Source organism: Thunnus thynnus, chromosome 9 (assembly GCF_963924715.1).
Source record: "Thunnus thynnus chromosome 9, fThuThy2.1, whole genome shotgun sequence".
NCBI classification, from domain to species: domain Eukaryota; kingdom Metazoa; phylum Chordata; class Actinopteri; order Scombriformes; family Scombridae; genus Thunnus; species Thunnus thynnus.
Window position 1 is genome coordinate 8,615,163 of NC_089525.1, and position 26,053 is coordinate 8,641,215.

The 26,053-nt window shown below is 40.7% G+C and overlaps 2 protein-coding genes across 3 annotated transcripts in view; both read right to left on the reverse strand.

Annotated features, from left to right (window-relative positions):
• Positions 1–1,086: 1,086 nt before the first annotated feature.
• Positions 1,087–2,715, reverse strand: si:dkey-160o24.3 (N-acetyllactosaminide beta-1,3-N-acetylglucosaminyltransferase 2). The gene has a single exon (XM_067598655.1). It carries the CDS (start codon positions 2,713–2,715, stop codon positions 1,333–1,335), a length of 1,383 nt encoding a protein of 460 aa, XP_067454756.1. The 3' UTR covers positions 1,087–1,332.
• A 4,998-nt stretch (positions 2,716–7,713) lies between these two features.
• The window catches only part of nrg2b (neuregulin 2b), a 69,610-nt gene continuing 51,270 nt past the window's right edge, over positions 7,714–26,053 (reverse strand). For both annotated transcript variants that reach the window (XM_067598652.1, XM_067598651.1), the window contains exons 5-11: positions 25,450–25,508; positions 18,910–19,012; positions 17,469–17,598; positions 16,224–16,351; positions 14,610–14,825; positions 11,888–12,071; positions 7,714–11,247 (exon numbers count right to left, since the gene is read on the reverse strand). In XM_067598652.1, coding sequence (XP_067454753.1) covers positions 10,771–11,247; positions 11,888–12,071; positions 14,610–14,825; positions 16,224–16,351; positions 17,469–17,598; positions 18,910–19,012; positions 25,450–25,508 — 1,297 coding nt within the window. In that variant the 3' untranslated portion in view covers positions 7,714–10,770. The remainder of the gene's footprint in view (positions 11,248–11,887; positions 12,072–14,609; positions 14,826–16,223; positions 16,352–17,468; positions 17,599–18,909; positions 19,013–25,449; positions 25,509–26,053) is intronic.

The window sequence follows — 26,053 nt, forward strand, 5'->3', positions numbered from 1 at the left end:
CAGTTTTACATAACAAACGTAACTGGAGTGGAGCCAGACTTCTCACTTTAAAAAAAAACACTGGAAGCTGATTGGCTGGAAACAGCAGCTCATCTAACCAAGATGATGTAAACATATGGAGCAGTGACCTTTCCAGTTTCAACACTGTAAACTGGTTCAACCAGTGTAGATTCAAACTCATCTCAACAATGACTTTGTTTAGCAGTTTCATTGATCATATAGCTATACTTTCTGTACATAGAGTCAGTTATTTGAAGACGTTAAAATGTTGAAATTACTTCTTTAATTTCTCTGTTGTTTTTTCTTTATATCATGTAATATAAGGTGTCCCACTTTGCCAGTAGTGCCTGTAAAAAAAGTGGTCTCAGGACATATTGTGTTCTAGATGGAGTCATTGATTATGTGTTTGATTATTCTTTATTTTTTCTTCTGTATATTGTAATAAGCGGTTTAATGTTTATAGAACTGTATCAAGTTGGGAGTTAAGGCTTTGGGATGTTTCAGTAAATTGTTCCAGAGTGCAAATTTTTAGAAAGTGTCCCACTTTAACAATTCTCATCCTACTTTAGGTAAAAAAAAATATTGTAAAACGCACATTACTGAGTCAGTTTGCTGACTTTATGACTCTTCTCCACTTGTGCTACTGTTACAATAGCTAAATGTTAAATGGCAGTTTAACTAAACAGTAGTTAGCATTTAGCATTATCTCATGTTGTTAAGCAAAAGTTACACAGTGATGTTTTAATTACAATCCTGTATATTTTACTTTCCTGCTGACCTTTTTCAGTTACACAGCAAATTTAGATTTTTTTAAATATATTGTTCTCCCTCCACATGTTTCCATTCATTTCAGTCCTATATGACAAGAAACTTGCAGATTTGAAATTTAATGAGTTTGGGAATACACTGCAGCATGTCATAGTCAAGTTAAGCCAAGTCAAGTCAATATTTATTTGTTTAGCACATTTAAACAACCCTAGTTGACCAAAGTGCTGAACAGACTTAAAATAGCAAAATAAATTAATATAAAACTAAATAACAAATAAGAATAAAGAAACAATAAACAATAAATCATAGTCATAGCTACTGATGTTATCATTGTGTGACTTTGTAATTAATGGACAAGCAAAATTACGCTGTAATCCTTTAAAAAATTAAATATTGCTGAGGCTCTTTTATTGAACCCCAGAACATGGATACCTTAAGTAAATAAATACATACACGAGTTGACACCTTTTCACATCTGACAGAAGCTCATTGAGATGTTCATCACATTATCGTGGCAATAAATCTACAATAGAAAAACTTTGCCGTAAATCACGTTAGATATTCTTACAGTTTTTTTTTGTTTTCCTTCTTGTCTGCCGCCCTCAGGGGCACACCCCAACACCGTCTCTGTTTCTTTTTCATGTCTGCCCACAGTTTAACCATCTGGGTGGGGCTTCGTTTGTGGACCAGTAAGATACTGTGGTACGCACACAGCTTCTCCTCATCCTTGTCAGGAAAGTCAAACGTAAGGAAGGCAGGGTGGTGGATGGGGTGTGCGTTAAGCCGAACCATACACATCCCTACAAAAACATCGTCAATGGGGAACAAGTGAATTCTTTTAGATACGTTGTGCAGGCGTTTGGCCAGCAGGCCTGAGTACACCACCCCTCCCCCGCCTGCATATGTAGGATAGATGCCCTTGTAGAAGCTGTCTGGGACAAAGTACTTGGACTTGTCGACTCGATTGGGTAATGCTGCTCCTATGACATCTCCAACCATGAAGTCGTTCATAGCCTTGTCAGCTTGTGGTTTCCTCAGCTGGTCCTGGAGGAAGGATATCATTCTCGGTGTGTTGACGAAGACGTCATCATCCCCCTTAAAGACGAAGCGAGTCTGGTCGCAAACATCTGAGAACCAGCTCCAGAAGAGCACATCCTTCAAGGTGAGGTTGAAAAATGTGTCACTGAAATCCCACTGCAGAATGTCTCCATAACGCTTACTCTCCAACTGCAGTAGATGAGACACATCCACGCCCAGCTCCTGAGGGTTCTCTTTTCCTAGCAGGAACACCCTGCGAACGTATCCTCTGTCTGCTTTTCCTCTGCTGCTGTTCCTCCTCTGTCCTGCCACCCAACCCTCCTGACCCCAGGTCCTTCGGATGGCTTGTCGGTTCTTGAAGTTCAGCTCTGTCGTCTTGATGGCTAGAAGAAGCAGTGGGGGCTCCTTCTCATCTTTTGCCCCAGCTCCACATACTGCATCTGGGTGAAGGAGGACTGGGTAGTCCCTCCTGTTCATGTGTACCACAAAGTCTCGCATCAGCTCTGGCAGCTTGTAAAAGTCTCTCCTCGTGCTGTCCAAGTTAGTAACTTCAGAGAAACTTTGCTTCAGTAGGGAATCATTAACGATGCTGCTTTCAAATCCCTTTTTGGTGTTTTTGGAACGCAGGATGGGGTTGAAATGGCGGTCGATGGCCAGCTGTAGTCGGTTCCAAAAGGCATTTCCATGCAGGTGGAACTCCCAGAAAGTTTTAGGCAGTGGGGCAAAGCTCCCATTACTAAAAGTTCCTGAGGCCACAAAGTGAAGAGGATTCAAGACTGTTGGCATTCCTGTGCTGTTCAAGCTCAAACACAACATGACAGCGACATAGATGAACAGCAGGGCCAGGCAGATGCATGGACCGCATACACAGATTAACAGGTTACGCCAGCGACAGTAACACCGCGCCATTCAACTGCAAAAGCACAAACACTATGTTAGTTTTGACAAACCTTAAATCTGTCTAAACAGAGATGATTTTTGAATATCAAAACATAAAATATGTAATATAAACATCAAATCTATCATATCTTCTGAAAGCTCCGTTGGTTTGTATGCGGACAGAAAAAACAGTCAGGAGAAGCCATGACAGAGAGGGAGGAAGAGACGAGAGGGTAAAAGAAAGCAATGACAGAGAAAAAGGCTAGATAACAAAATGTCACCAAAACATCCATTTAGTAGCTGTTCTGGAGCTTTCAATTGTATCACATGATCTTCATCAGCAGATTGAGTTGTCATGGAATTGTAAATATTGAAATTTCAAGTTTTCTGAGCACTTTAAGGACTTCTACATCTACAATTCAGTAACAACTGGGCTTAGACATATCATGAAATACAACTAAAAGGTCCAGAACTACATCTAAAAGGATGAGAAGAGAGTTTCAGAGAGTTTGGCCTATGAGTCAAATACAGTTATATCAGCAGATGTAACCATAGGTTAATAATAACCTCACTGTATCATATTGATAATTATAGTCATTATACAGTTTATTACAGCTTAGTCATTTAACGAGATGACATCCTCCTCTTTTTATGAGCTGAAATATAAATGAAATATAAAAACACTCAGCAATTTTCGTGACTCACCTGGTTTAATTGAAGGTTTCTTCATTCACTGAATACTCAAACGCATTGAAAAGCAAGGTTGGTGGCCCATGCTAGTAATCTCCATTATTGCCTCATTTCTCAGTAAGAATTAAAGAAAAGAAAGTTCTCTCTTCAACAAGAACCAAACATAGTCCAGAAAGTCAGTCACTGCTCTTTTTTTTTCCGAGCTTAAACTACTTGGGCTGTTGCTCCTGGGGATTTGCCTGTTCAACGACAAAGGTTCATCAGAGAAGCTTTACATAGAAGACTCAGACAGGCGTGTGTGTGCACAAGGGATACTCCCACTGCAGAAAGAGAGCAAATAGGAAGGATATGTTGCTGTTTCATTAGTAATCAGTGGCTGCAGAATCAGCCACAAATGGGAGATCTAATCTAAAGCAAACTGATCCTATCACTCAACCTTTAACTATATGTTACTGACTCTTGATATTCTCGCTGCTTATTCTGCAATGAATGTGAGCTTAGTGGCTGCACATTTAGTGAAATAGGATTCTCTCGTCATACAACTGTTACTCTATAGTGTCAACCTATTGTATTACATCCATCTCCCATCTTATACACAATAGTTGTGTGAAACCCCTACAGAAGAGGTCTAGCAGCTGATGAACACCTGTATCTTTCAAACACAGATTAACTGCAGGTGAGCAGCTTCCTCCTGTACAAAGTGGTATTATTACAAATCTATTATATTGTAATTTATTCCCATGAATGCCGCTCAGAGTAATTTCAGTCAGCATTTCTCCCCCTCCTCTCACGCCACACACAGGCAGGCAGGAGAGAGAGTGAGTTACTATGGTTGCAGGGACGCTGTGTGTCTCTGTCGCTCTGAAACTGTCTTATGATTCCCAATAAATGGTTTTTGGGTTAGTTGTAAGGTCATTTCATTCACCCAAATTGCAATTGTTAAACTTTTAGGATGGCCAAAGAAGTATTGAGAATAGCAACCCTCAGATTTAAAATCGTTTAACCAGGTTTAATTGTCCAAATCATATTGTGATGAGTTGTAAGACTATTTCATTTATATAAATTGTTTGTCCTTGTTTGACCTTGAAGATGGCCTAGTAGCCTGCAACCTGCTACCATTTTAGGCTACATAATGTTTTCATAAATATAATTTCAAATATGAAATAGCCGTTCTTCTTATAATCATTTAATGTCCTGATCCACCCAATTATAAATTGTTCTTGATGCATTCCTGGTTTTCATAGCATCCTCAATCTAACTAATCTAGACTAGTGCAGGTAGCTGTTTCTTGACTTAATCCAAGAGGTTAGATTGTGTAGAAATGCAGGAAATTTGTTTTAAATTACTTAAATTACCCCCCAGATCTCCCTGCCAATTATGTGTCTTTCCAAGTTTACTCTCCCATTTTAAAACATGAAGAGGTGCCCATGGTGATGAACATAGATCTCTCCCCAGAGACATTCAAAGTGACGTTATCACAGAGACTCGTCACCCCAAAGCCCTCCAGTCGTCAGGTTAAACTGGATTTGTGAGGAGGGGCTGCATGAAATTCCTGGGGTGTGTCTGGTGCATGAAACCTTGATGTTGTAAGACTTCTGACGTTGGTGAGCTATACCATCTAGTTGTCATTTGATGACAGCAGTTTCAGTCCAATCTGCTGCAAATGATCAGCAAGAAAAGTAACAGCAGCAGCAGCTTCTAGTGTCACTGCGTGTTTTCTGTCCTCCTGCTCACTTTTGACAGAACAAAGAAAAACAGTCAAATAAAATCAGCAATATAGAGTGACTAATTAATGTCTTTGGTGCTGGGTATCTGAACTGCTAAACATTACAAATCAGTTGTTGATTGCTAGAATAGTTAGTTTTGGACAGGGGGTTATTATACTGACACATAACACTCTGGTAGTTAAGTGCCTGAAAAAGCTTGATGTTAAACCAGGGTTATTGATGTTTATACTGAAAAATAACCTTAACTCAAGGTCCAGTTACTAGCTTTTTCTAGAGGTTTAAGCCTGTTCAAAGCTTTAAACTGGTTGATGCAGTTAAAAACCTGGAAAGAGCTGTAAACCCAGAATTCAAAGAGCAAACTTTCAAATTCAACTCTTCATTTAGGAACTCTTCAAACAATAATGTAGTTGAGTTAGTGTGACACAAATATGATCCGTCTTTATTGATTATTTCTTCATAACTACCAGGTGGATGCATTATTAAATCCATTTGGTTTCATTCCATTGTGAAATTCTCTCTCACACAAGAACACACACACACAAATCATCAATCCCACCTGATCTATAGTATAGTTATATATAATTATTGTATATAGTATATATAATCATATATAGTATAGTTTGTTAGAGGTCCCTATCTGTGAGTCACAATAGTGAACTGTGCATGCACAAAGGTCTGTGACGTTTTGTTTGGAATCCACTTTAGAAATGAGCAGGCTTTGAGGTGACAACTGGTCATACAAGTTTCTTTGGTATTTGTGTTACAGCTATAGTGTGTGTTTGTGTGTGTGTGTGTGTGTGTGTGTGTGTGTGTGTGTGTTCTCGTTCCTTTTTTTCATCATGAGTGTGTAATTCACTCCATATATCTACTGTTTTGAATCTCATCTATGATATATACACTGTGCCAAAGTTTTAGGGTCCCCCCCCCCCCACAGAGGCGTGATCTCAACATCATGGAGTCAGTCTGGGATTACATAAAGATAGAACCAACTGAGTAACCTAAATCCACAGAAGAACAGAAACTTGTTCTCCAAGATGCTTGGAACAACCAACCTGCCAAGAAACTTGAAATATTGTGCACAAGCGTACCGAGGAGAACTGGTGCCATTTTTAAAGGCAAAGTGTGATCACACCAAATACAAATTTGATTTAGTTATTTTCTCTTTACTGAACTTTGTTTGAAGCTAAGTGATAAATAAAAACTATACATAGCATTATTTTTGAAAGCATCCTCACTTTAACTTTGGTGCCTAAAACTTTTGCACAGTACTGTATATTAAATATGAGGGGGAAAGTTTGTACCTATATGCAGACTTTATAAATCATTTGAACTCAGGTTGTAGCTGTTTGGTTTTATATTGTTTACATGGTGGATTAGCTATATTACTGTGATTTGGTCACTTTGATTATGTGAAGATGGACAAAAGTAAACAAATATGTCTTCCTGTGGACATAATAATTCCAGTGTCTTTAAAAGTGCTTTTCAGACATCTTTGTTCTTGTTTTGACCAACCAAAGGGATGATGCATCTCAATACTGCTACAGTGTTTTTCATTCAAAATGATTCTGAGTGGTCTGATGGGGACATTACAATGAAAAATCCTGGTGGCCTAACGGTTTAAGACGTTGACCGCATTATTGTAACATCCCTGGTTTGAGTCTGGCCAGAGACTTTTGTTGCATGTCATCCTACATGTCTCTCTCCAAGTAATTTCCAGCCAGCTGTCTACCACCTAATAAAGGCAAAAATGCTTGAAAAATGTCGACCTGTGACTTGAGTATGATATATCAGATGCCGTTACAGTCTGAAGGGGTAATGCATTATAGTGTGGGGAGGGAGGAGGTGTTGAGAGGTAAAGAGCAGTGAAGAACTAAAACACTCCTCAGTTGTGCTCATCCAAGTTTGTCATCAGCTAGTGTGTGAAAGTAGCTTTAAAAATGTACTTCGTCACATACCACTTTGTATCTTTTTTAAGAAAAATAACCCACAACATAATCCATTAGATTGAACATTTTCCGTTTACATCTATAAAATATTGATTCAAACAAACTATCACAGACTACAGACTGATTATAGGTATAGACATTTTGACTTGTCAGAGCAGGAAAAGCACAGATGTAGCTAATAACATGAACAAGGGCTCAGTTGTCAATATCAGGGCCCTGGAAGTGGTAAAGCTGAATAAAATGCAGCCTTAATTAACATTATCATTCACACCTGTGCTGTTCCTGCTATGACAAAATGTCTGTTGTGATATAGGTCTGTTTGAACAAAGGTATCATACTCTACAATTAGCCATTATTTAACATTTTGTAAAACATATAATAATAAAATTAAAAAAAAACATTTTGAAGCAGCATGAAATATTAAAAGTAATATTCTATGTGTAACATAATTTCCTTTTCCATAACTAACACACACACACAAGTTACCATCATTCAAATTATAGACACATCAAACTATAGATAAAGTCAATGCTGCCATCTAGTGTTCCTATCTGTGCAACTCTGACTCCTACCGTATAGCTGGTGCACTTCTTTCTTGATTTTCACGACTTCTTTCCAAAAAAAAGGTACCGATGATGAGTCGGAGCTCTCAGAAAAAAACAAAACAAGAAACAACTGTTTTATTTGCTACAAAGATGACAGGACTGTTTCAAAATGGTAGGAATAAAGTTTTATTTTTCATATGAAGGGGTGGTTTGGGATTTTTCTTCTTTTACAAGTAGTATGTTTTTGATAAAACTTGCAAAAAATCTTCTAGCATATTCCAAGAATGATGGACATGAAGAGAAGGGGATTTATTGCTGAATGTTAAAATGAAGACACATTTTTATTTTTTTCACCGAGTGGAAAAACGATTTGCTTGCTGCTTTTTCCATGCACCCAACTACCAGTACCACTAGGACATGCAGGGGGTGGGGGTTTGGGAGTGAGAGGAGAGGAGAGGAGGAGGAGGAGGAAGAGGAGGAGGAGGAGGAGGACGAGGACGAGGAAGAGGAAAAGGGGGGAAGGAAGGGAGGGGGAGGGAAAGAGGAGAGAGGGAGTCGGGAGGTAAAAAAGACAAAGGCAAACTGCTTGACAAACACAAACATGGAAGGGCTTGGTGTGTGTGTGTGTGTGTGTGCGTGTGTGCGTGTGTGTGTGTGTATGTGTGTGTGCTTCATTATGTATGGGGTGTGTATAATATAAGTATGTATGTGTATGTACAGGGCAGGGGGGAGTGCAGGGTGAGGAGAAAGAGGGCGGGGGGTGTTAACAATTCAACTAGCTCTAGAAGCACACTACCCTCACTTGCAGTATTTCCACATTGCAAATCCCAGATTGATTACAGTGATAGTAAGACAAAACTAACCAGACCTTTGGGCCATGAACCCAAATAATGTTTTTATATAATTCTAGTATGATTCCCCTGAATCTGAGGGGTTCCTCGTCATTTTTAAGATACTCTCTACATCTGTGATCCATGCATCTCCTGTGTGAACAAAAGAAAACAAACCGAAAACAACTCTACGTATTGAAAATTAACTCTAACAGGGACATATATTGTATCTGACACATTTTCCTCAGTGAACTTGAAAGGGTCTCTAAACCCGATGTATATATCTGAAGTGGAAGAGTTTCTGACATGATCAGCCTACTGTTAGTGTGCTGTTCAGTAATATGTACTCGTCAGGAGATGGGGCCTCGATTCGTCCAACGCTAGTTGCTTCTGAAGGTCGGTAAGGGGGTAAGAAAGACATGAAGGTGAGGGGACGAGGCGATGCGAGGTGAAGGGGGCAGACAGAGACAGACATGTAACAGATCATTCAGTCAATATGACCAAGCAAAGTAAGTTCAATCAATAAAAGTATAGGAATGCAAATCAAGGATGCAGTAATCAGTATTATCATATACCACTGTTTGGCTGTGAGCTAAATAAAAAGTAGAATCAGACTCAACAACTCACTCTCTAGCAGTGGGAACCTGCACCCTTAATGCAAGCACTTTTTTCCCCCCCATCAGAGCAGTGCCGTCGCTAGTGGGGTGAAAGGTGGTGACAATTCTAGGGCCCCACAGCTGGAGAGGGCCCGTAAAGTTTCCAGTAGGATTATATTAGTACAAAAAAGAAAGGGGGGAACCCAGATCATTTTCCTCTCAGGGGGCCCAGATTTCCTAGCTACGCCCCTGCATCAGAGCGAACAGATGTGGTCTCAACATCATTTTTTCGTCATCATCATCATCATCATCATCATCATCATCATCGTCATCATTGTGACCCACACACTACACACATGCCCACTTACACACGTACACACAACCTTTTGAAGTAAAAAAAAGAAAGTAACTGAATCTCCCTTCTGATTTCAAGAGTTTTTACCAACACTCCCTTAATCATGGCCACGAGTGAACGCAACAAAGCTGACGGACGGACAGGAAGGAGAGTGAGGGGATGTGGATCTGGCCTGCGGACTGAACTGTGACTGAGATGACGTGCTCTCTCTGCTTGAGTCTTTTGGCTGTGATGTGATGGGGAAGTCCTGAGACACAGTGCGGCTCTAAGCTGCTGGCATAGGAAACGGGCGGGCTGGGCAGTCCACGGGAGGCCAGAGTCAGGCTGGATTACAACTGGATTGGTTAGGTCGGTTTGGATCGGCAGCTCCCTGGCCAATGACTGCTCACGGAGGGAGGTTCTTACAGTGCAATGGAGCTTCTGGCAGCGTGAGGATTGGTGGGAGGAGCATGTCAGTCAAACAAGAGACCACACCCTCGAAGGTGAACGGAGGCGCCAACCAAATGAGGCTTCATGAGGTGTACAGACTGCATACAGGCACACACACACATACACACACACACACACACACACACACATTGCAAACACCACCAGTCACATGGCAGCACCCTGAACACCTACACAGGAATCTGAGGTCACTTTCCCTCAACAGCTCCCTAACACTCTTGTCTTCACAGAAATAACAACAAATGACTGACAGGCAGCGAACGAGGACATAAATGAACGATGTGTGTTCATCTGGAAAGATTCATCCAAAAATCATCCGAGAAAACTACCCTACACATCCGGTTGCGTCAGTGACTAAATGTCCCTGTGAAACGAGCGCATCGCGTGGATCATACTCATGTAAACAGACACCTTTTACACAGGAGGAATCAATATTGCATGATGACATAATCAGATCACAGTTCAAAAAGAGGAAGATCCCAAATCAGAGAAAAAACCAAAGCAAAAGGAAGGAAGAGGGTTGGTCTCTATAAAAACGAGGAGTCTTTATAAGAAAGGCTACAAAAACTCAATGGGACCTCCGACTTCAGCATACAGCAAAAGGCACCACAATATTATTCTATTTATCTAACTCGTGAAAAAATTGGCACGTAATTCTCTTATTTTTTCATCTCTCATAATGCTGTAAATCAAAAAACTTTACATATAAATATTTCCCCCCCGTTATAAAAAAAGTCTTTGCTGTTAGCTAGTAGACAATTTTTGCTGAAATGAAAATAAATATTTCATTTGTTTAGAATATCTGTCTGTTATACAAAATAAAAATATTTCTCCTAGGTGCAGGTCTCTAGTCCACTGGTTGTGTGTAGGAGGGAGGGGAGTATGTGAGGTGGAGGGGGTGGGGGGTGGCAGGGGTGTATGGGTGGGTGTAGGGGGGAGGTCTTAAGTCTTAAAGGGGCATGTTGTCAGCCTTGGAGCGTTGCGACTGGGAGCCGCGACTCTGCCCGTTGCTGCGCGTCCCCGGCCGACTCAGCCCGCGGTGAGTCCGTGTGTCCGCACCCGATGACGAACGGAAACCCGGGACGGTTAAGGGCAGGTCCACGTTCATGTTCTGCATACTAAGGAAAGGTGTGCTCTCCCCGTGAGTGTCCTCTTCCTCCTCCTCTTCCTCTTCCTCCTCTGACTGGCTGAAGCTCTGCGAGCTGTAGTCCCGTAGGCCCACTGACCGCTGAGAGATGTGTCCGTTGAGGCGGTTGCGTCGCGGGCGGCGCCGACTCCGGATGGGTTCCCGTGAAGAGGCGTACTCCTGGGTGGTCTCGTAGGCCTCGTCATCAGGGAGACGGTAGGGGCTGGATGGTAGACTTCCTGTGCTCTCTGTCAGGTAGGGTCGCCGCGGACGCCGGGGCTGCCTGTATAAACTTCCATCCTAAAAACGTAAAACAGAGTGCAGGATTTTTTAGAATCTACATCACTCCACTAAACTGGATGAAAGTGTGTGTTTGTCAGTGGGTTTCGTCAGCAGGGCGGATGCCAATACATGGACGTAGACCATCAAGTTTAAAGGATATGTCTGGTGACATTCTATACTTTTCTTATCGTGACAAATCCCATGAAAAGACCAAAACAAACAATCAACTGCTCTTTCTTAATAGTATTGTCTGTGTAGCCAAATGTACACAGCTTGTTCCTCTGTGCCATTGACCTCCACTGTTGTCCAAAAACAAATCAAAAACACATCAATGTGCCATGTTGTTGCACTGGGTGACATGTTCCTTCATTACCATGAACATGGGTACTGTAGTTTATTTTGATTCAATCCCACATCCTTCAGAAAATATTTACTAAAGCACCAAATCCACAGCTGAAATTAGTCCCCAGAAATATACTATTTACTGGTACATATTCACAACCAGCTTTGAAAGATTTATGTCCTTGGTGGGATTTGTTGACAGTGAAAAAATACAGAACATCACCAGCCTTATCCTTTAACTGTTGTCATGTTGTCACAATGCTGCTCTAATCACATGACAGTTCCTGGTATGTATGTACTAAATTTGTGTACGCACATCAGGGCAACGTAGCAGTGGCTGGTCGTCATCTCTGTGGTAGGCGGCAGCGGCGGGGGGCAGGGAGAGGGCGTGGCTTGTGTTGGGCGAAGTGATCTGGAAGGTGGGCACCTGGGGTGGCAGCGGGGGGTAGTGGAACTCCACCGGAGACAGGCGCGCTGGCGTGGTCAGCGCAGACACATATCTGGATGGAAAAAATAACAGTAGATTATCACACTGTCTGAATCAAAACTTAAGACATACAAATGTACTGAAGTAAGAAAGTCCACCAACGCTATCCCACATATGTAACAGAGAATCACATCTGGTTGATAGAATACACTAACTTTACAAGTGCAGCAACAAGCTCTCTGGATGAAAATTTCACTTGTCACTGTTTAATGACAACTACATTTCATATGTATTTTGATTTGGCACTAAGGTACAGTAGTTTTATTGCCAGTGACCTTACGATACACATCATCAAACGTAGACAAGATGAATCAGCGGGGTAGAAAAGTGGAGACACACCTCTCTGATGCTTTGTGATTTGGACTGATAGCAGTAGCTGGTCAGTATCAATCCCATCAATCCATTTTCTAAGCAACCTATCCTCTTACGTAAGCCTATCCCAGCATGCACTGGGAAAGAGGAAGGGTACACCCTGGACAGGTCGCCATTCAATCACAGGAGTAACACATACACATAAACAACCACACTTACATCTGCAGTCAGTTAAGTGTTTCCAGTCCATCTGACCTGCATGTAACCTGATGGTTTGTTACACAGAACCATCTGAGAAGTCATGCTTGGAAACTGTTTGGAAAAAGGCAGGCACTTTCAAAAAATACTTGGCAGGTGATTGGATGAACCATCTGTCTATCACCGTCTATCACCATCTTACCAGGCAGCTGGATTCATGAGATCACGCGAGAATCCTCATAGGATGCTGATTGGTCTGAACCACCGGTGGTTCGGACACAAGAACATAACTTGAAGCCTGACAAGATGGAGTCTGGTGTGATCTTGTGATGTCGTGATCATGTGAATCCAGCTGCCTCGCAAGGTAAACCTGCATGAGCTGTGGGAGGAAACCAGGGCACCCAAATGAAAACCACACAAACACAGAGAATGGTAAATGATAAATGGACTGCCTCTCTAGTCTTCCGACCACTCAAAGCGCTTTTACACTACAAGCCACATTCACCCATTCACACACATTCATATGCTGATGGCAGAGGCTGCCATGCAAGGTGCCAACCAGCTCATCAGGAGGATCTAATCATTCACACACACACTCACATACCGATGGCAAAGCCATCGGGAGTAATATGGGGTTCAGTATCTTGCCCAAGGACACTTCCACATGTGGACTGGAGAAGCCCAGAATCAACCCGCCGATCTTCTGATTAGTGGACGACCCGACCACCTCCTGAGCCACAGCCGCCCCCACAGAGAGAACAAACTCCAAACAGAGACACTGAAGCCTGTTGTCTCGAGTTGGCATGCAGGACCTTTTTGAAAAGAGCTGACAGGGCTAACTGCTGAGCGACCTCGACCACCCACTCAGTCGGTCCCAAGAATTTCAAAAACACATCACTGCACATGTGCCACCACTGCTACGAAGAGTGCATGAGTCCGACTGCTGCACCACACTCCAGCTAAGTTGGTAAAACACAGGTTTGTCACAGCAGAGATCCCAGATTCTAATCCTGATAGAATTTACTTAGCACCAAAATATTTGTAGCTTATCATGAATTACATCTTGGATGCATTAAAATCTTTTCTATCGAAACCTTTTTTTTTTTTTTAGCAAATTATCTTACTTTTAGCAACTAAATTTGTTTGAAACAAGGTAAATAGCAGAGTGGGGAGACACAAAGCAGCTGACCACTCTAGACCATTTTCTAAATAAAATGGTCCATCTACAACACTCAAATATGACTGTTTAGCCATGCTAGCAGCATTGCTCAGGGGATGGCTATGTAAGTCTGTTGTCTGTTGGTGATCCCTCAACTTTTTACCTAGTACCACCCTCAGGTCAAAATTTCAATTTGTCCAATATGTTCATTTATGACCAAATTCCTGCAAAACTAATGTGCCCATCAGCCTCAGCTGTGCTTTGTGTTTTGTGCTAATTAGAAAGTGTAAGAATGTTAACATGCTAAACAAAGATGCTCAACATTATACCTGCTTAATATCAGCATGTTAGTTTTGTCATTGTGAGCATGCTAAGATCTCATTAGCCATTAGCTCAAAGCACAGCTGCTTCAGCCTCAAAGAGCCCCTAGCATGGCTGTAGACTCTCTTGTTTACTTACTGACCTTCACAGATTGATTTTTATCAAAATATGTATCAAAGGGTGGAATTTTCTTTTGCTAACAAGATCCAAAATATCAATATAAATGAGTGAGCACTGTTCAGACAGAGAAAAATCATGTTTAAATCTTTTTATCACCTGCACTACCACTAAACGTGAAGAATAAGTTTAGGTACCTAGATAACACTGATTTACTGTATAACGTCACATTACAATATACGGTATCTGGGTAATGAAGTCCTTCAAACATTCAGAAAATTTGTAACAGTAAACTTTTTCTGCCACTTGGGGTCGCCAAAGAGAACATCAAAAAACACAAAAAAAGCAAAAGTGTTGTAGAGTCAAGAATAAAGACAGAGAGTTAACTCTCAAAACCATCACCATCACCACACACACAGAGAGACACATTACCACCTTTCCTACCTGTCACTGTGAGGTGAGTCTCTTAGCGAGTCGTAGGAATCCCCGTACTGCATTCCCGGTCCGGACATGTCCGTACAGCCCCAGTGGGCAGCCCTCCTTGCCATACATGCCGGGCTGCTGCACTTACTGGTTCCCACAGAGCTGGACAGCCCACCTGACTGGCAGTCTGAGTTCATACTCTCTGTTCGCTCCATGCTCCACGTCTGCTCCTCGTGTCTGCAGGTGTGGGTGTTAGCAGAACAAGTTTAAAAGGTTACAACAGCACTGAGGAGGCAGGAGGATTCAGAGGCTGGCTAAAGAGAATAAAATGCCAAAAACACTTTTATGTCAATGTCTATTAAAGCACACATATTAAAGTACTTAAAGCACAATCAACTGCTTTTAATAGGGATACACTGATCCAATATGCTGGATCAGTATTGGCACTGATACTAACCGGTTGGGGTACCAGCCATTATGTCACAATCCACATTAAATACAGTTTCATCGATGTCATTATAAAGTTCATTGTTTCCGCTACCATTCAGTCGCAGTGGGCCATCAACAATGTATTTAGTGCCACAGCAATACCTGTCCTCATGTTACCTTACATAAAAATGATCCCAGTGAGTTCCAAGCACTGAGGTATACAGATTTTTAATTTGTGGTAAAAAGAGCACAACACAATTGCAACTCTATAACATCACTACATTTTGATGAACCACTGAATCAAGTTACTCTACGTAATGTGTCAGAGCTGTTAGTACTACCAATCACACTCACAATCAACAACCAACTCTGCTACACTACCTGTCCAGCAGTAAATGGTGAGGAGACAAAGTGAAGAAAATCAAAGACAAACTGTAGAAGTTAGACATCCCAATTGGACTTGAAATGGTCATGTTGTTCTGTGTGTGTTGAATGTGTTAAAGTTGGGCAACTGTTTGGCTAACATGTAAGCTATTGAAACCCGATAAGCTCACTGCAGTAAGTTTGTAAAGTCAATATTCTGCCCTCCAGTTGTGAAAATTTTGGTAACACATCTTTAAAATGTTATATTTTGTATGTGACTGACAAATCTGCCACTGTGGTGAGTTTCTGATGTGATTGCCAGACGTTTTCTCCTCTTGACTCATTTGATATTATCTTTATATTTGTGGAATGATGCACTTCTGTAAATTGAGAACATTTTTGAAACAAGCTGGACTATGTTAACCTACCTCACCTCACCTAATTGGAAGATTTTGAAAACTTGTATTTAAAGGATTAGTTTACCCAAATAACAAAAACCCATTTTCTTACTTAGCTCTAGTGGTACTTAGTCACGCAGATAGTTTTCATTTTATATGATCGTCTCTGCTTCCATTGGATTAAACAGAATCTCGTATGTGGTGTGAAAGCATTGAAAAATTACATTTAAAAGACTGAAATTGACAATTCATTTTTGTTCCAGAAACATTGTCTCTGTTTTTTATTGGAACTACTTTCTACCAAAGTATTACTCCCCGTGAAAACTGCTGACAACCAAACCTGTAAGATACTGTATAAAGAATAATAAGAACTATAGAACTATACTTCCAATGTTAGCATATGTGTACATGCCCATTTGCAGGGATATGTGTGTGTCAGTTCTACCTGGAAGCATGTGAGGCAGTGGTAGAGTGGTGGGAGCGGGTAGACATTCGGCTGCCTGCGTAGTTGCCTGCACCCTCAGCTCCGTGGCTGATCACACACTCTGTCGTAGGGACACTCTTGGAGATGTACTGCAAACACACATACATACATACACACACACGTTTTAATACTTTTACTATGCTTTCATAACAAAATTATACATTTTACATTAATATACAACGGCTTTGAGGATATTCCTCTGTACATATGTGTTATAACTCCTTATCACTTCTCTCTTTTCACAGTTTTCACAGCCAATATTGTGCTGACTCATGCCCATTGTGTTTCAAAGAGGATGGTAGGTGTATTCTGCCCTCTTTTTCAGGTCTGTCAGTTATGTGCCACCATATTCCCCTGTGTTGTTGCTGGATCAGAGTTTTATTTACATAGAGACTCTTTGGGAGGCTAAAGGAACCTCCTTGGTGGAGTTAAATCTGAGTGCCAAAGATAAACAGATTTCATCAGGGTAACGCCACCTCACATAAAGACACATGAACCAACAGAGGCTCTGCGGGCATCCTGTGCGGTTTGCTCTGGTGAAGTTGACATCCAGTTTTACTGTCTTTTTCTTTTTCTGTCCCTACTTTAGCATTAATGAATATCTGAGGGTATTCTGAACATTTTGACACCGAAATCCTATTTATAGGACAGTTATATTTAATTAAAGCTCTGATATATCAGGCTATATTTCAGCAGAGGCTGTGCACTTCGATCAGGAAGCGGAGTCAGCCTGGAGGTTTCATAATGTGACTTGTACTTTTTTGTTGGCTATCAGGAGCTAAAACAAAATCATTGATGCCTAGAGACTCTGGTACAGATTGGCAACCACACCCACTTTGGCACCAACTTAAGAACTTTCTGCTTTTGACTTTATGGCTTATGCTTAATTTCCCTCATTTATTTCTAAAGTAAAAAAAATTAAAAAGCTAATATTATGAAATATCATAAAACATATCCCTCTTGCCATTAACTATAACTTTCACCTGCTTTGACATTCAGTCAGGCCACTTAACTGTTGAAATTTAAAAAAAAAAACTGTGGTTACTTATTTATTTCTGCCTCGAGAGCAGCTCTGCCTCTCAGAAACTTCTTGCAACATGAGGTGCAAGGTTGTCTGGAGGTGACCTCAACATGTCTCTTAGTTCATTCTGACATGAGGATTATCTGTACCTGCCTCTGCTGTGTGTTTCTACTGTTTGGACTCACGTCAACCATGGGAATCTCCTCGGGACCAGGACCGGGGTGGTTGGGCCCGTTTGCCAGCATGCGGTTGGGTTGCTCCACACACTGATTTTGGTTCTGGTGTAGGTGACTCTGCATCTTCTTCCTCTGCTTCCTGGAGAGTTGGTGATGATGAAGAAACAATAAGTGATCTGAACTCAAACCCTAAGAGACAGTGACTAATATCCTTTTGCTACTATTGCTCTTTAACAAATCCAGTCTATCTCTGTCCATAGCTTTCATTACTTCTTTTGCTAGCACTCTATTCATCATATGATCGTTTTACAGTTGCAGCAATGCTATTAAGGCACTGCTGGCCTCTTTATTGGAGCTACAGCAAAGTTTCTGATTATAAAAACTTACACCATGATCAGCAGCTGGGTTTAATTAATAAGAGAAGGCCTTGATTAACATTTTGTGATTGGGAATTTGGCATGAATTTATGCTGCCAATGTGGCAAGCCAACAAACCAACCAACGAACAAACAAACGTCTTTTAGCTAAGAGAATGTGGGGTAGTGTTTTTTCACTCTACATGAGTAGTAGATAGTAACTTAGTACTGTACTAAGTATAATGAAGTACATGTACTTTACATGAGTATTTACATTTTATTCTAGTGGTGGTTTCAAACCTTGTTGGCTTGTGAACACTTACAAAAAAACTGTACAGTTATGTGCCAGAGACATTTCTCCTCTAAACTTCTCATTTTACATTACTGTTCAAAACCAAAGAAGTCAAATTATCCAATATTTTACAAAAAAGCAAAGATTAAAATGTGGTCCAAGAAATGAACATACATTTGTGTCACAGAATGTAGTCTTTTCTTCTTTCCCTACCCCATTAATCATCTCATGACCCCTCCAATTTATCTGGTGACTCTTTGGAGGGGGTATGACCCCTAGGTTGGGAACCACTGGACTTAATTACCTAACTGTGCATGAAATAGTTAAAACTAGCTTCACCTCGATAGTAAAATGCTACGTACACACTGGTTCATCTTTTACAATCTAATAATCATATAATAAAGTCATATATAATAATATATCAGACACAGGGAGTATTTTTCTTCTGATACTAGTACTAGTACATTTCACTCATAATACTTCTGTACTTTTACTTAAAGTCAGACTTTCAAGTTATTGAAAGTCCAATTTTAGGGGGCGAGCCTACGAGCATGATTTGTGACATCACAACTGGTTAGGAAGCCAATCATAGTCCAATATTCAATTTACACAAGTGTGATGTGGAAACGTGGAGTATTTTTAGTTTTTTCCTGAAGAAAAGGATCTGACACCTTCTACCACCACTGCTCTACAGCATGAGAATAAGCAGCTCATTACTATTTTTTTCTTACAGTAGGTTACTTTGAATGTTTAGAGCCTTTCATAAATGAGGAGTCGTTTATCTTTCCTTTAAAGACACATACTTGGTTTTGCAGTAGGCCACCACACAAACGATGCCAACCACCAACAACGCCACGCAGATGCCTGTGATCGTCAGCACACGCCTCTGGTAGAGCTCCTCAGCCTCTGTGGATGGAAACACACGCACATACAGATGCACACATGGTCACATGCACACACACATTCATGCATCGCAGACAGACAAATACAAATCAGACACACAATACATACACACACACACACAGACACACACACACACACACACACAGCATGAGCGCTACTCCATTGATGATAACTACAGAAACTGTTTTATCAGTATTATCTGCTGCCATCCTATCCCCTGTGCTGTCTGTAAAACAACTCTATCATGTCACATGACTTTCAGTTTTAACTGTACTACAGTCAAACAGTGCTACTACAACAGAGGAGTAAATCTACAATATCGTAAATATTATGATGACAAGCAAACAATGTCTACAGCCTGACATAATCTTCCTGCTGTCCCTATACAAGTGTATTACAATGGCCATGGGGATGTAATGCCACAGATGGTACTGGAGGGGATCTGAATGCATGCCTGTATGAATGGAATAAAAACAAAAATTGTCCTCACAATGAAAAACAAAAAAGAAGCATTGTTTGTTCAAAGTGTTAACACCACAATGGCCGAGGGGTAAGATTAAACGTTTGGTATCCACAAAGCTCTCCTTAACTGTGTTATAACATTAAAGAAAAAACAGAATAAAAGGGTGTAGTTTTGATATTATTCTTAGAGGAATAAATATGCTGCAACTATCTATATTTTACTTTTTATACATTTCTGCAATCATTTAAAGTAAATTTTATCTAAAATCTGGAATTTTTTTTGCCATGCTAACAAGTTCAATCTATATAATCCTATATACGGCTCTCAGGCCTGGAGGTCCACTGATTTTGGTAGCAAGGACTACAGTACAAACAGCTACATTTTTAATGGTGGGACTTGGCTTTTTTTATTAACAGGATTTAACCGGTTAACTTCTACTGGAAGAGGGATCCCTCTTCTTAAAGTTTTTTCCTTTTATTCTCAGCTAAAAAAAGTTTTTTGAGGAGTTTGTCTCAGGATAGACAGTGTCGTTGGCTGCACAGATTGTAAAGCACTTTAAGGCGAATTTGGGATTCATGATTTTGGGATGTATAAATAAAATTAAAGTTTTAATTCTTTGTAAAATGAAGCATTACTCTAATCAGTGCAACCCCATCATTAATCCTGACCTCTTGTTTGTTGAGTAGTTAAATAATATTTGAGTAATCACAATCTAATCCTAATGTTACTGAAGTTTCCTGTCCTTGAACTTTAACTGAAATCAAAGTTGTTACACCTGTACGAATGTAAACATTAGCTAAGTTATTTGCTTGAAAAACAAGTGGAAACAGTGTTTTAGTATCCATGGTATCATGGTATTCATTATTTTTGTGTTGTTGGAGATAGTTGTCATAAAATGTATGACCATAACGTGTAACTGTTGCTCCAGAATTCACCATTAATCTTATGTAATAAAAAAACGTCTGTTTGGCTACAGATTATCTACTGTATCATCAACCATCAAAAACAATAAACTTTTCCTTGTTACACAGCTAACCTATAATTACATCATGATATCATTTTCAAGTAGCCTTTATCCTTTGTTTAACATTTTGCTGTTTGCTCACATTAAATTCTCCACACAACATTTCTGGGAAATTTGTGACGCAACTTTAAAGCCTTTGTTGGTGACTGGGTCGAGCTGGTTACAGCCCTCTTATGTCATAGCAAGGACTTCCTGTTGAGTACATCTCTGACAAATTTGGATCACATTACACTTCAGTACATTAAGCTCTCACAGGTTTGTGGTGATGGTACAGTGAATACTACCCAATCTTGGTATATCTAGGTTAATTCAGATTTCTGGGCCTGCTGTGGCATAACACTCTGTGTCAGAACGGCAAGCGCAACGACACAATGACAGAGGGAGCGACAAACACAACAGAACATGAGGGGAAGAGGGAGAGATTAAAAGGCGAAAAAGCAAAGTGGTGAGGAAGGAGTAGCAAGGGGAAACATGTAGACATGTAGAAGGGGCTGAGAGGGGGGGGGCAGGGGTGTGTCCAGGACACAGGCCCGGGACACATTGGTCCCCAGAAACTAAAAACTGGCCTCACTTTGTCCCCCCCTCCCATCAACAAAAACTGGATTATAAAAGCCCTTGGATTGTTAGTCACAGCCAAATTGAAGTCCCTGCAGGATAATAATAGCTTTTCAATGTCATTTCCTGTCTGAAACACAAATGTTTCAATGTTTCCTTTCAGTTTGAGCCAAAACTGTCCGCAGTGGCACCTATCTATCTTTAAACTATCTTTCTATGTATCTAGCTGTGGTTCTTATGGGCTAAACTTGGTTGAAAATATGATAGAACACATCAGAAAGCTGAATTTATTGATAAGATTTCTGCAATCTGATTGGTTGGAAATAGGAGCAGGTGAATCAGAAATTGTCCCTTTTACCTAATTCATCACCTCAGCTTTCCCCCTCTCCCCTCCCTCAAAAAGCTCTAGACACGCCACTGAAGGGGAGGGAAGGGGGGGGGCGAGGGAGGGGGAGAGTTTCTAAATAAAGGGCCTCTGTAGGGATTGACAAGCCTACGAGAGCCTTGGCCCGGCATTGTGTGTGTGTCACAGGGTACTGATACAGAGAGGCGAAGGGAAATGGGAAGGCGAGCTCGCTGGCACAGTGGAGCCAACAGCAATCCTGATTTAGGACAGGTGAGCTCTCGACTCTGTCACTGAGTCAATCAAGGGCAGAATAATAAGGACAGACTATGTGGTCAGGCCTTTTGCTGGCTTTTGGCAACGCTTTGCAAAAGTACTCGCAGCTTGCATGTTTTTATTCGACAGGCTGCTGAAGCCAATATGCACATTGCCAAAGCCCAGAGGACGAGCCCGATACTTGTATTTACTGTTGATGTGAAATATTCTCTGATTTTTGGACAAGGAGGTAGCTTTTACTCTGATATGGTGTCCAGATAAACACAACTCAGATTTGTATCAAGGCCTATTACATTGTGTTTTAATTCACCTCTGTACTTGATTTTTTCCTTTAATGTATCCTTTCCAATTAATTTGTCTCTTTCTCTAATGTCTACTTTCCAAATTTGGCAGATTGTGAGAAGAGTGCATGCAGAGAAGGGAAGGTTACATGTCTTCAAACCAGGTTAGTGGGCAGGAAAAAAAAGAGGGACAGGTTGAGAGAGACCCAGTTGTTGGTTTTAGAAAGAAGATGGCACAATAATGTGTGACTGTGAGAGGATCTTGGCAAACCCTTTAAGCACAGCAAAATGAATAATAATGTTCCATACCCATAAATTCAATTCTGAGAAGCTCTGCCAGCACAGAAAGTTGTCGTGGTAAAAGGAAAGAGACAGATAGGGTCAGGTGTAATGTCCACTTTGGAGCAGATCTGCTGTATATTATTTTCATGTCCTGCATATGCTTGAACCAGGATGTAAGTTAATTAATGCTGTTGAATCTCTGTCAGTCATAGTGATTGACATGTGTACAGTCCAGTAACAGACAGACAACTCAGACAGCCTCAGCTCTGTGACCCCCAGAAATGACAGAAAAAAAAAGAAAAAAAAAAAAAGAACTTAACCAAACGGAAATCAAAAGTGAAGGGAGAAAATGAACCAAAGGCAGAAGGAAAGAGAAGCCAGCAGGCAGGAAAAGGCATGCAGAGACAGAGACAGACGGACAAAGACAGCAAGACAAGAAGCCACATCACTTACTGCTATATTTACTAGACCTCATTTCTGGAGTAAACAACATCGGACAGAAATACAAAAACAAAACAAAAACAAGACAAAAGGGAAAAAAAACAAGAAAAACAAAAGATAAAAAGCAGTGAGTTACTCTCCAACATAAAAACACAGTACAGTCGATGAGGCTGGCACAGCAAATGGGGGTGGGTGCTGTAACTCGTTTGACTAATGTCAATTGTGTGCCTTTGTATTGATTACAGCATACCTCTTGTATAGCACTTTATCCCACTACTGCTGCGTGAAGCTATTATAACCTTTCATATGATTTACAGAGAAATCATCTCAGCTTTGCATGCATTACTGGCCGTAAAGAGAGACGCTCATACAAAAAGTCAGCCAATCTCCTGTCCACCCTAACCTTAACTGCTCTACATTTTTGACAGTGCTTTATGTTCGCAGCACTAGAAAAGCAGGCAGTAACAAATCAACACGGACTTAAAGCAGAAGAAGGTGTTCCCTTCGACTGACTGAAAGAGCACCACAATGCAAAATAAAAGCACAACGTCACACAGACAGATTTCAGCATGTAGACAAGGCTTGATGATGGGGTCAAAAAATAAGCAAGACATTCCATTTAGTAATGATATTTCATGATGTAAACCTGTTCTCAGTTTTTAAAGAAAATCACATTATTCAGTGTCAAAACTTCCACAACAGAGAAACAGCAAAGCAAGACAACATTGCAACAATATTTAACCCCTGGAAACAAGAAGAAGAGGGTGTTGTATTTGCTAATGTATCTCCCTGTGATTGCTGGGAAAGTAACACACATGTCAGATGGAGATAAAAGTAGCAAGGCCAAATCTACAGGACTCATTGACTCTCCTGTGTTGTTCTTAATTTTTTATGTACGTGTCATGTGATGCATTGGTTCCAATACACATGTGATCCAGTGTCACTGATCATGCAATCACAGGAGAGCCACAAAACATGACCCCTTTGTATCCCAATGATTTAAAGGAATAGTTTGACATTTCGGGAAATTTAATTATTTCCTCTCTAGCCGATACCTCTCATGTCTGTGCGCTAAATATGAAGCCAGAGTCAGATGATGGTTAGCTTAGCTTAGCACAAAGACAAGGGGGAACAGCTAGCCTGGCTCTGTCCAAAGTTTTGAAAAAGTCTGCTTTTTACACTTAAAGTCCCTCTCCACTCATAAATGTGTTTTCTTATTGTTATCTGACTGCAATGCTTGAGCTTCACTGTGCAGAATGATGTAACTAGAAGGCTGTTGTCAAATTCATCTGCTAATGAAAGAAAATGTCTCTGTGTTCACCAAAAATTGGAATTTAAGGTGTTTACATACAAGCATGATTTGTGACATCACAACTAGTTTGGACCCAACCACCGTCCAGTATGCAACTTAAACAAGTGTGATGTGGAAACACTGAAAGCTGTTTCTCCTTGTTTATGCAAAGCTAACCATCTCCTGACTCCAGCTTCATATTTGGAGCGCAGACATGAGGGTGGTATCGATCTTCTCTCATCAATATTCCCAAAAGATCAAACTATTTCTTTAATTCAATACCACTGTGATGAGAAGCAAAACATGTGACACCATTTCTCAACATAAAGAAGTCAACCCTAAAACATTTCAAGCAGCATTTTTAGCCACATGCCATAATGAGATAATTCATCAGATGACCCATGGATGCTCAGAGTGAAAACAACACGTTATCACATTCCCAACATTAGGCTTTACCCTGATCCCTCAGTTTAAAAGTGACTCAAATCTAAAGTCAAAATATAAATTCAACTTATACGGGCATCAGTATCACAAAGGAACTGGCCCTCAGGTAAATAACTATGGGCGATGTTTTCAAATCTCATTACCTGACTTTATTTTGATGTGTTGAACATATTCTAATTCTCAATCTTACTCTCATTCACTTGTCAAATTATTTGGATTTTGGACATAATGTAGCTTCCAGTAATGACTGGCGGCTGTTCAAAATAATGTCAGAAGGACTTATATTGTTCTCCATCTAAAGAGTTCAATTGTCAGTCCTGCTCCTACTCCACAAACTGGCGATTTAAATCAATAAAACATTTTTCTCTTTGTTTGAAAGGGCACAGCAAAGACTAAGGACATACAGCCTCATATTTAATGTTTTTTACACAGGTAGTTTTGCCTTGTTCGCTTTCAGATGTTTAAACTAAGCAGCACCAATGGACCATCTACAGAGAAAAGTGACAGTGTTCCAATAAAAGCAAACAACTTCAACTTCCTGTATTGCTCATTGTGTTCATCCTCTGTCTCCTCTGTTTCTGTATGTGCACTTCTCTGGATCAAGCTGTGACAAAAATATAATGTGAGGAATTTCCTAGATGTCTAAAATGTCAGACACAATGGAAAACATTGGTGCTTATTGTTGTTAATTCTGGTTTCTGGGTCAAGTATCCAGTATGTAATGCACTGTAAAATAATTTCAAGTAGATCAATTAGTGTGAAAAATATCTTATGTGTAAAAAAATAAATAGATTGGTTGTTTCTTTTGACCAGAGGAGCACCACAGAGGAACCAGGGGAGACAGGGAGAGGAAGGGGTGGACACATGCAAACACACACTCGCATACACACACACATTATCTTACATGAAACATAACAGCAGGTTTTCAAACACACATTCACACACACACACACACATACAGCGCTCCCTCCATCCAACCCCTCCGATGTAGCATGCAGCATCTCAGTGGGAAGGAGACAGACAAGAGCAAATGGACATACTGTAGAAACCGGCCATGACGGAGTTTTGACAGCGGTCCCCCGTATAGTCATTGGGACACCTGATGGAGGGAAAACAAGACACAGAGGGGGGGAAAGGGGGGATGGGGGGTGGGGTTAAGGACACAGAGGGAAGAGAGGGGATAAAACAGGAGGAAAGAGAGGAGGAGAAATACACAAAGACAGAGATAGAAAAGAGGGGACGAGAGAGGAAGGGAAGGAAGGAGACATAAGAGAGCAGAGAGAATGAGGGATTAGAAACAGCACAATCCACCAAGTACAGAGAGAGAGAGATGACCCGCATACCGTGACATCACCGCCATCAATATGACATCACTGCTACAGTTAAGACATCATCACAGTCATGGAGGTCATGTGATGGTGGTGCAGGAAGTAGGAGGGGGTCAAACTTGCACTCATAAAGCCTCCAACCCCTTACACACGCAAACACAGATGTGCACAAGCACAGACACACAAACATACACACCAACAATTGCCTTATTTTAGATGGTAAGACTCTCATTTACTGCATACATCTCTTAACCCCTCCCCAAAACACTGAAGAAACAGAAGATTTGATTTATAATTGACATCCAGTATTTTGATG